Below are 10910 nucleotides of genomic sequence, written 5' to 3' on the forward strand. Positions count from 1 at the left end.
CAGAACTATGCAGAAAACAAAATTTTCTTACAGAACAAAACCTTTCTTTAACTATTGACACCATAGGGTATAAAGTATGTAATCTCTACCACAACATGATCACATGAACCATCATACTTCTTAACTTACACCGTTTCACCCTTAACATCGTCTCTACTACAACATGATCACATGTATCGTCACACTTCTAACCTTCTAACCTGTTCACCCTTGGTTCAACTGGGGTTAGGGTTAGTATAAAGGGTTAGGGTTAGGGTTAACACCATCGAAGATTCTAGGCCAGTATGAGGTTCTAGTAGCCTTTTCTCACCTAATGGCCATTTTAGGAAACTGTTCGCATATTGGAAATATTCTGCATTCAGTTTCCCCACCTAGTGTCCCGTAATAAAGCCTAATGCCAATAAACCTGCAGGCCTACGAGGTCGTGGGCTTGTGTGAGTGCTGCTAAGAAAACATTTGATGGCCCCCCGGAACCCAAACCAATGTTGGGCTGTAGGGGTTACAAGCGTGTCCCACAACAGAGCTTGAATGGTAGCGATACTCTAGTCTAGTCATGTGCTTATGAAATATCTATCTTTGATCTCTCTCTCTCTCTCTCTCTCTCTCTCTCTCTCTCTCTCTCTCTCTCTCTCTCTCTCCCTCTCCCTCTCCCTCTCCCTCTCCCTCTCCCTCTCTCTCTCTCTCTCTCTCTCTCTCTCTCTCTCTCTCAACACCAAGGTCTTATCCTCATTCAACCCTTGCTCTAGTGTTACATTAACTCCAAGCTAACAAAAAGGTGCCCACGGGCACTTGCTGTCAAGGGGCTGTGTATTTATCATCTTCCCAGTCCATGCTCTGTGTTTGTTTCTGTGTTTCTTGAGCATCATGCAAATGTTCCTTGAGTGCACTGAGCATGTGTTTGATGGACAAGGGTAAGACGCACCATCTCCCTAGGGGAGGATAGGGGCTAGGGTAAGGGTAAGATAAACAAATCTCCCTTCAGGAAGTAAAGGGCTAGGGTTAGGGTAAGAAAACAGTAACTCCTTTAGGGAAGATAAGGAGTCATGGGGCGAAGGAAAGTGTTTGTGTGAGAAGATTCAAGAAAAACCTAAACATTCCTGCTATTCCTGCTCATCTGTATGCATCTAGGTTCCAAATCATTCCACAACTGCAAAGTAGAAGTAGAACGCCTTACATAACCTACAGGTCCATCTCCGACACAGGGTTCCCTGGTGGTGGTGGTGCCTCCCCCAGGAGGTGCAGGTTCCCTGGTGGTGGTGGTGCCTCCCCCAGGAGGTGCAGGGTTCCCTGGTGGTGGTGCCTCCCCCAGGTGGTGCAGGGTTCCCTGGTGGTGGTGGTGCCTCCCTCAGGCGGTGCAGTGTTCCCTGGTGGTGGTGGTGGTGCCTCCCCCAGGCGGTGCAGGGTTCCCTGGTGGTGGTGCCTTCCATGGAGTCACACAGTGGTCTCCATCTTCTCAATGATCTCTATCATGGATTTGGAGGGAGAGAGCAGCGAGCACTCGTCCCTATCCCAAAGGCTGGAGTTTCCGTCCGTGCTCAACTCATCTTCGTCTGACTCATCCTCCTCTTCATCCTCCTCACAAGACTCCAGGCAATACACATCCAGGGCGTTGATGCCAGAGTCTTCGGAGCTGGAGGGTGAGGAGCAGGGGCCCTTCAGCTGGTGCGGCGGTCCGTGAGGCTGGGGGGTGGGGCTGGAGGGCCCAGGGGGTCCCGGGGCGGAGGAGGTCCGAGGGCCAAGGGTGGGCGAGGGGGGAGTCGGAGGGCCCGGTGCCGGCGGGGGCCGGGTGCCGGGCACAGCCGGGTCGATGGAGGGGGGCAGGTCCGGTAAACGCGGAGGCGGGCGCTGTACGTAGCACATCTTGCCGTTGATGCGCTTTACGATGTAGTCGTCGACAAACAGATCGGCGATGACGCAGTACCTCGGTGACTGCAGGTGCGGCGGCGGCTGGAAGCAAGGCGCCAGCTTGAGGAAGCGCTGGGCCAGAGAGACGGACAGCTCCATGGTGGCACTGTGCTCCGTGGAGGCCGGGGGTACCACTGTGCTTGGCAGCTGGCACACGCTCGTCATGGGCTGGTAGACATATTTACCTGAATGAGAGGAAGGATCACATATAAACATGACTGTTGAATGCCCCTCCAAGTGTGACCCTGCAGCGTTGTCCCCGGCCACGAGAGAAGACGTCAGCGCTGATAAGGTTTCTCTGTATGGCAAAGCTCATCTGGAAACACAGATATCTAGAAACACAGCCTCTTGAAACACAGTCCTCTAGAGACACAGTCATCTGGAGACACAATCATCTGGAAACACAGTAATCTAGAAGCACAGTCAGGTGGAAACGGTCATCTGGAAACACAGACAGTCATCTCAGCCAATGTATCTCTCAATGTAGGCTTCCATTTTCAGATGCTATGAATTATTAGTTGAGTTCAGGTAAATCTTTAATTGTCAGGGATTGGGGGAGTTGCTTCCGCTATTTCTAAGGGTTAGAGTTGACCCTAACCCTAACCCTAACCCACAACGAGACAAGAGGGTAAGCCCTAACCCTACTGTGTGATCGGGTACCTGTAACAGAATAGCGGCTCCGTTATCCCTATAAATAAGGGGATGGTTGATCCGTTCTATTTGACGGAAGCAATGTATGCTTTACAATTAGTTTGACCCACATCAGTCATATACCTACCCCCTAAGATAGTATAAGGGTAGTATAATCAAAGAAATGTGTTTGGAGTGTAAAACTGACAATCTAACCACAACTAGACAAGAGGGTTAGCCCTAACCCTAACCACAACTAGACCAGAGGGTTAGGGTTAGGGTTAGCCCTAACCCTCTCCTACCAGTCTTTCCCAGAATGAGTTAGCTTTACACTTCAAACAAATTACTTCTCCGCAACATTTCCAAACTCCGCCCCATTCTCTCCCGAAAAACTAGTTCATGCCTTTATCTCCTCCAGACTGGACTACTGTGTACTCATCGGGATCCCTAGCAAGAGCCTGCAGAGGCTCCAATACATACAAAACTCTGCAGCTAGGATCCTGATGAGAGTGGGCAAGCATGAGCACATTACCCCCATCCTCCACTCACTCCACTGGCTTCCCGTTTCCACCAGGATTTAGTACAAGGTTTCCCTCCTCACTCACCAATGTATCCAATGGACATGCCCCCCCTACCTCAAAGAACTTCTCAACCAACATAACAAAACACACTCCCTCCGCTCCCCTCACTCTAACCTCCTCCACATACCCAGAACCAAACTTAGGACCATGGGAGATAGGGCCTTCAGTGCTGCCGCCCCACGCCTGTGGAATGCCCTCCCTGACACCTTGAGGGCACCACAATCCACTGATTGTTTTAAAAAAGGCCTTAAAACATTTATTTTTAAGACCTTTGGCTCCCGCTCTTTTAGTTTTATTTTAAAAATAAATATAGATTTATTTTTTAACAACACTGCTTTTAACATGTAGCCCTTTGAGGTCTTCGGATGAAAAGGGCACTATAAATGAAATCTATTATTATTTATTATTATTAACCCTGACCACAACGAGGCCAGAGTCCCTCAAGATGAGGAGAGACTCAAATTCCCTGTTGTGGAAACAGAAACCTTTAAGCTATAAATGCCGAATGACATCACAGAGTTAGGGTTAGCTACACTCAAAGATATGTGCTCATGTAGGGCTTGAAATAAAAGCTAACCAAAACGGTGACAAAGTATTTCATCACCGTGTATTTTGTTGTCTTTTTATTCTATGGCCTACACTGTCTGATTACAATATACGAGGCCCCCACCACGGGGCCGCACCATGGGCCCCCACCATGGGCCCCCACCATGGGCCACCAAGCGGGGGGGGGGGAATCACGGGGCTTTGTTGAACACTCAGGAAAGTTTACAGCAGAAAACGATCCATTATTTTACTCTGAAGCCAACGAATGTTCCAGTTCTATTTGTGTAGTTTCATTTAAAAGCGTAACCCGTAGTAGTTAAAATAACGACATAAATTATGAATCTTTCAGTCAATATTTTTTTGCTTTTAGGTATGCATACGATAGTCCCAGAGAAGTAGTCTAGCCATGGTGGAAATCATAAGGACCCCTCATGTTTGAGAGGACATCCACTCACAGTGGCACCAGCCCAGGTGGCAGCACCAGTGCAGCTTGAAGCACTTTCCGTGACGGACGGAGAGTCCGTCGCACGGCAGAAAGTCCGGTCTGCCGGCGCAGCTCCTGGCCGACGCCTGCGCCTCGTCCAGCTTCTCTGTCCTGAGGCTCTTCGCTGCTCCCGAGGCGGCCATGCCAACATCCCTTAATCACCGAGGAGGAGCCCACCGAGGAGGACCTCACCGAGGAGGAGCCCACCGAGGAGGACCTCGCCGAGGAGGGCCTCACCGAGGAGGACCTCGCCGAGGAATATCTGACCTGAGCCAGGCGTCAGGAACAGTCCGGCATCACCAGCCCGTGCGTCAAGTCCTCCTGTTCCCCTTCTAGAGAGCAGGCCTGCTGCGTGGCACTTTGCGTAGACTAAACTGATGCCATTTGAGATCAATCTCTAAAGCCACGAAGCCTCCGAGGAACAATAGAACCAGGATAAAGATAAAGACAAAATATCAAAGTCCTGCTGACATGTTCATACGGGCAGAAAGCAGCTTCTGATCCGTGTGATCTAAGCTTGTCCGAGCTGGTCCGAGCCGGGCGACGCGATCCTCCAGCATCTCTCAGCCTCAGCAGCCAAACGGGAGGAGCCCGCGTGCCTGGTGTTAGTGCTGCCGTGCGCGCTGCCGCGTTGCGTTGCGTGCGACGATGCGCGCTTCACAGACACTGTGTTCTGTCAGCATTTCCACTGTTTTCAAATGTTGATGTGATGTGCAATGAGATGTAGCCTGTCACTCATTATACCAGCGGAAATGACGTGTATAGTCTTGCCCCCCCCCCCCCCACACACACACATTGGAAAATGATTTAAAAAAATCATCAACTAAATCTAATAACCTGGGTGACATGCTAACGTGTGGCTGAGGGGGCGCCCTAGGATAATCATGTTTAATAAACATGTTTCATTTCGCTTGTTGTTCTAATTCTACGATTAGTGGGAATTAAGGGCGCCACGAGAGGGCGCCCCCAACACAAACTAGTCGCCCAAGGCAATCGCTGGCCCTGATGATGAGCACTGAGTGAATGACAGAAGCAGCCACTGAGCAGCACACCGAAGAGCATCGTAACGTTACGCCAGATTGGTTGTTCATTTATCTCTATAAATGTATTAAGGACCCCACAGCTGCAACGGAATTTCTGTTGGCAGGAGATTGATAATATATGCATACATGAATATATGAATATATATACAGTAATGTAACCCATTTCCTGTCAGGGAGTTATTCTGAAGGGGCAGAAAGGAAGTGCCTGCCTGTAGCGTCAGTGTGGCTGTTTTGATTCTAAGCAGGGAGTGCTAAGGAAAGTGGATCGTTCCGTGAATGGAGTTTTCCGTTTCTTTCTTTGTATATTACCCTAGTATAGGCGACAATAAAACCCTCGGCTATATTATATACATATATATATATATAGGCTATATATATATATATATATATAAATGGAGTTGCTCTGATGGGCCCAAACCCGACTCCAGTTTCCATCCTCTGACTCAGTAGTGTTACGCGCATGCGCGCAAATGGCACTAGGGACGGGGGGGATGTGACCCCCTCAGATTCATAGTGACCCCCCCACTGTACCTACAAAAGGCGACAAACATCGCAGGTAAAACGGAGGCTTCCTCCTCTTGAAATATCACTGGAACATGTCTTACAATCTGCATATGCTGATCTTCCTCCGAGACCTAACCCTAACCCTAGTTCAGTGCTCCGTTAACGTGTCCGATTTTTAGACTGGTTCAGCTGCTGCTCAATAACTCACGGTCCTCTGCTTGCGATCATTGTGATTCACCATATATTGATCCATTTATTCAAAAGATCCAAAGACAAAGAACAGGTGCATTACGGTATCATTTTATATTATTGTTGATATTCTAATTAACATTTCAGTTGCGTTGGTATTTTGCTTATTTAGCTAGGCTATGTATGACAGTTAACAATGTTGGTGTATTACAATTATTTATGTGTGTAGGCCACTCCAACTTCGTTGCTGGTTGAAATGTAACCATTTATTTGTACATAAGTTATTGATTGGATTTTTCGTAAATAGTTAGTTGGAAGGAATCTGTTTCTTAAGCAGTGTGACACTTGGAGCTTGCATGACGGAGCACAAGTTGGCACAAAGCACTCAAAACTGCAAAAAGACATTGTTCTATTGTAGACTTGTAGCTTGCATAACGGAGCACAAGGCATAGTTTAATAGTGCATTTCTTTTTGAACAGCACATCCGACCAGTGACCTCTGTAATTTTTGTACATTTAAATGTATGCCCATCACTAACTGAGTTTAGCTTTATCTATTATTACTTTTATTTTCTTCCCTTCTTTCTTAATGTTACGTGTATTTTGTTTTTAAGATAAAACAAGAGAAACACAAAAATATCTTATGGTCTCGTATTTATGTACGTGTTTCATGATTTCTATGTTTTTTACATGTTGTGACTGTCTGAGTTTGTGATGTGGGTCTATGGTCTCGTAGTTATGTACATGTTTCATGTATTTATGTGTTTGTTACATGTTGTGACTGTCTGAGTTTGTGATGTGAGTCTTTGTTCTATGTTCCCACTCTTGGCCTGCACCTTAACGTGGTGAGTGGGCTTTAAACTAAGCAAGCCTTTTACATATTTATGTTTGTTATTGATTGTGTCACAGTCTATCTTATTAATGATACAAAGCCTTAACTAAACCCCTTCTCTTCTGTTTGCAGAAACTGGAAACTTCAGAGTATATTTTATCTTAAGTCAGAAAATCTTTTGTTTCCTCATCAGATCCCAGTCCATCATGCTCCTGTACTTGTCTGCCGTGCCACCATCATGCCTCATGCATCACCTCTCAGCGCCATGCCCAGCTGCATCTTATTCCGTTACTCCAGCTCTTTCACAAAAGTGACAAACACGCTCCACCCAAGTGTTTTTAATCTTTTATTAATTATACATGTAAGGTGTGCTTAAGTGGCCTGAAAGGTGCCCATCAATAAAATGCATTTTATTATTATTTTTCTAGAACATTATGGCTCCATCAAAAGCAAATTTACCTGCCATTTACAGTTATAATTTATACTATCCTAGACATCTTTAATCTTATTTACATAGGCCTACAGTAGACCCGATTTCCTCTGAATGTTTAAATAAAAAAAATCCTTGTCCATGTCAGATCCCTGTCCATCATATTCCTGTTGTCTTCCTGCACACATGATTGCCTCCTCCATCGATTGCGGCCACAGCCCTCTCCCTGTACAATATTTCATGTTAAATACATTTCAGGATCAAGTTTGAGATTCCGTTTCAGTATTACTTGTTTTTGAAACCTGACGTAGGCTGGCACCATCATATCTGTCTCATTTATTGCACCCACACATAATAGGTCCATGATACCATGAGGAATCATTTCAGACTCCTTTGCTTCCTAACATCTTGTGAGTTCCCTGGGTACACCAGCTGATGGGTCTGTGTATATATTGGGCATTTGATTCTCGTTTCAGAAACAGAAATATATTTAAAAACCGGCGCTCTCCGGCTCCTCGTCCTCTGCAACAGGCAATTAAGGCTTGTTCAGCTGCAGCCGCAGCAGCCTCCTCTTCTATTTGTATCAAATCTTCCTGGCTGTATTCTGACTCGTACTAAAAGCCCTGAATGTCCAAATCCGACAATAGATTTTCAAAATCCACTTCGGCTGTTTACACATTGCAAATCTGGGGCCGTATTCACAAAGGATCTTAGGGCTAAAAGTAGGTCCTAACTGGCGAATTTAGGAGTAACTCCTAAAAATAATGGGCGTGTCACTCTTAAATTTAGGACTCCTAACTTTTTTCACTAAGAGCAATTCACAAAGTATTTTAGGACTAAAAGTAGCACCTAAGTCTAGGAGAGCTTAAAAGTCCTCAAGAGGACTCCTAACTCAGTAAGACCTATTCACAAAGAATCTTAAAATGCCTGCGAGACGAAATGTTAGGGTATTCAACTTATTGTGGAGTTAATGAGCGATGCAATAACATCCCCGACTAACAGGAATAATCTGTTTAGTCCCGAAATAAAATGTTATAAAAATTATAAATTATAAAAAAATATATATAACTTATAAAAAATAAAAATAATTGCGCCATCAAAAGACGAGGACGTGTTCGTCAATAGGAAGAAAGTGCATTCCTTCAACACGCAGGTTGTTTTTGATGCAAATTTTAACATAGCCTACTGGATGTTGTTGCAAAGTGGCCTGGATCTTCAGCTACCCATGATTCGCGCATTTTAATGGTGAGCGGTCTGAGGCAGCTTTTTGAGATGTAGGAGTTGGGTGTCACTTGCTGGGTGACAGTGACTATCCATGCAAGACGTGGCTCTAGACACCCTACCTTAATCCACAACCGGGAGCACAGTTAAAGTGTAACATGTAAGTGATTACGCAGATTACGCTTAGTCCTATGCGTAAAACACATCGTATTGGCTCTTTGCGAGCACACAAACATACACGAAATGTTGGTGAGAGAGGAATTGGGGAGATGAAACGTCGGTTTCATGTCCTCCACGGCGAAATACGCCTCACCCCAGAGAGGGCAAGCACAGTAATCACTGTACCATTCTACACAACCTTTGCAAGCGGAGGAACATTCCACAGCCAGACGATGATGATGATGATGATGATGATGATGATGATGACGATGACGATCAACATTACAAGGAATTTGGCCGTGTGGAACCGAGTGGACTGGCATTTAGGGATCACTTTGAAAACACATTTTAGGTAAACACCTTGGCACAAATCAGTCAACACTTGGGTAGTTCGTAACATTTATTTTCTTTTAGATTTTACGTATTTTTATTGTTTGCTTTCTCTCTCTCTTGAACGTGCAGGCTACAACGTCATTATCGTGGTCTGCACAAAATTGTCATCATGCGTGTATTCTGCTAACTGCACTATAACTACTTAATAGGAATTCATTTCTAGCTTAGGCTATTTCCTTGTTTTTCGGTGATTCAGTGGGCTCGTCTGAACAACCAATCACCGAACTGACCGCTTCTAAACTCGTGCACGAGAATTGACGTAATCCATAGCAACGGCGCGTCACTCTTAGTTCACTCTTTGTGATTTATCCTTAGTAAGAGTAGGTCTCAGCGGCTTTGTGAATAACTTTTAAGAAAAAACTCCTACGTAAAATGTTTTAGCGCGAGTTAGGAGCACTCCTAGCGGTAAGATAAAATGCTTTGTGAATACGGCCCCTGTTCTCTAGCCAAGCGGGGAAGAAACATGGCGGACATTGTGTTTACATCGCGTACGTGAACTCCCGCCCCCCCTCATTCCTTATTGGTCGGTTCACAAATTTGCGGAACCAGTGGTTTGTAGTCCTCGGCCCTTCTAGCAGGCAAGCAAAGTTCATGAGAAATTACATCAGGAAAGCTGGGCCAAGGAAAGACTGGGTTGGACTGAGGGGAAAAAACTTATTTTTTATATTACAATAGCGATTTTATAATAATAGAACGCCGGTTCTGAATGGGTGAGGACGTATCCCTTTTACTTCATAGGCCGTTTGCACTGAAATAAAATAGCGCAAGGGATCCACCTAGTGGGCGTGCTCCAAGAAGCACAACCTGTGACGTAGTACGACTGGGCGCTTCATTACCGGAGCTGTAGTCTCTTTTTCCTTTGACCCTTTGGCCCAGGATTACGAGTTAGGGTTTATAGGGTTCAGGGTTTGTAGGGTTCAGGGTTAGGACAAGTAACATTATGACGTAGAGCAAATGACCGGAAGGGTCGACCAAAACAGAAACTGCTTTCAATGATTCCTTGTCGGCTCGTTTGTAAGCAAACAGTGTGAGAGGTTAAAGGTTGCCTCAAACAGTCTGAGTATTCATTGTACAGAACGAAAGTTCAATATAGCCTCGAACAGTCATGGCTCAATACAGAATAGTCTCGGGATCCGTTGCGGTGATTTCCATCCAGAATCCGCCGGTAAACGCACTGAGGTGAGCAGGAATCCCACTTTCCTCTGATCGGTGTTCGGTAAAGAGTAAAGACAAGAAATGTCTGCGTTTCTGTTCCCTTCTGAAACTGTTGACGGCCTCCGTATGTTAGGCTGGCACCCTAACCCTAACCCTTTTACATATTTATGTTTGTTATTGATTGTGTCACAGTCTATCTTATTAATGATACAAAGCCTTAACTAAACCCCTTCTCTTCTGTTTGCAGAAACTGGAAACTTCAGAGTATATTTTATCTTAAGTCAGAAAATCTTTTGTTTCCTCATCAGATCCCAGTCCATCATGCTCCTGTACTTGTCTGCCGTGCCACCATCATGCCTCATGCATCACCTCTCAGCGCCATGCCCAGCTGCATCTTATTCCGTTACTCCAGCTCTTTCACAAAAGTGACAAACACGCTCCACCCAAGTGTTTTTAATCTTTTATTAATTATACATGTAAGGTGTGCTTAAGTGGCCTGAAAGGTGCCCATCAATAAAATGCATTTTATTATTATTTTTCTAGAACATTATGGCTCCATCAAAAGCAAATTTACCTGCCATTTACAGTTATAATTTATACTATCCTAGACATCTTTAATCTTATTTACATAGGCCTACAGTAGACCCGATTTCCTCTGAATGTTTAAATAAAAAAAATCCTTGTCCATGTCAGATCCCTGTCCATCATATTCCTGTTGTCTTCCTGCACACATGATTGCCTCCTCCATCGATTGCGGCCACAGCCCTCTCCCTGTACAATATTTCATGTTAAATACATTTCAGGATCAAGTTTGAGATTCCGTTTCAGTATTACTTGTT

At 45.2% G+C, this 10910-nt stretch overlaps 1 protein-coding gene across 1 annotated transcript; it reads right to left on the reverse strand.

The window, feature by feature from the left end:
• Positions 1 to 657: 657 nt before the first annotated feature.
• On the reverse strand, positions 658 to 4918 carry LOC130373475 (UPF0524 protein C3orf70 homolog A-like). The gene is made up of 2 exons (XM_056579995.1): positions 4118 to 4918; positions 658 to 2090 (listed from the first exon to the last, which is right to left on the reverse strand). Exons 1-2 carry the CDS (start codon positions 4287 to 4289, stop codon positions 1432 to 1434), a joined length of 831 nt encoding a protein of 276 aa, XP_056435970.1. The 5' UTR covers positions 4290 to 4918; the 3' UTR covers positions 658 to 1431.
• Between the last annotated feature and the right edge of the window lie 5992 nt (positions 4919 to 10910).

This window comes from Gadus chalcogrammus, chromosome 20 (genome assembly GCF_026213295.1).
Source record: "Gadus chalcogrammus isolate NIFS_2021 chromosome 20, NIFS_Gcha_1.0, whole genome shotgun sequence".
NCBI classification, from domain to species: Eukaryota; Metazoa; Chordata; class Actinopteri; order Gadiformes; family Gadidae; genus Gadus; species Gadus chalcogrammus.

Coding starts and splice junctions, on each gene's coding strand:
- LOC130373475 (XM_056579995.1), bottom strand. CDS start 4,289: ATGGCCGCCTCGGGAGCAGCGAAGAGCCTCAGGACAGAGAAGCTGGAC. Junction 2,091..4,117: donor CCACCTGGGCTGGTGCCACT/GTGAGTGGATGT, acceptor CCTCTCATTCAG/GTAAATATGTCTACCAGCCC.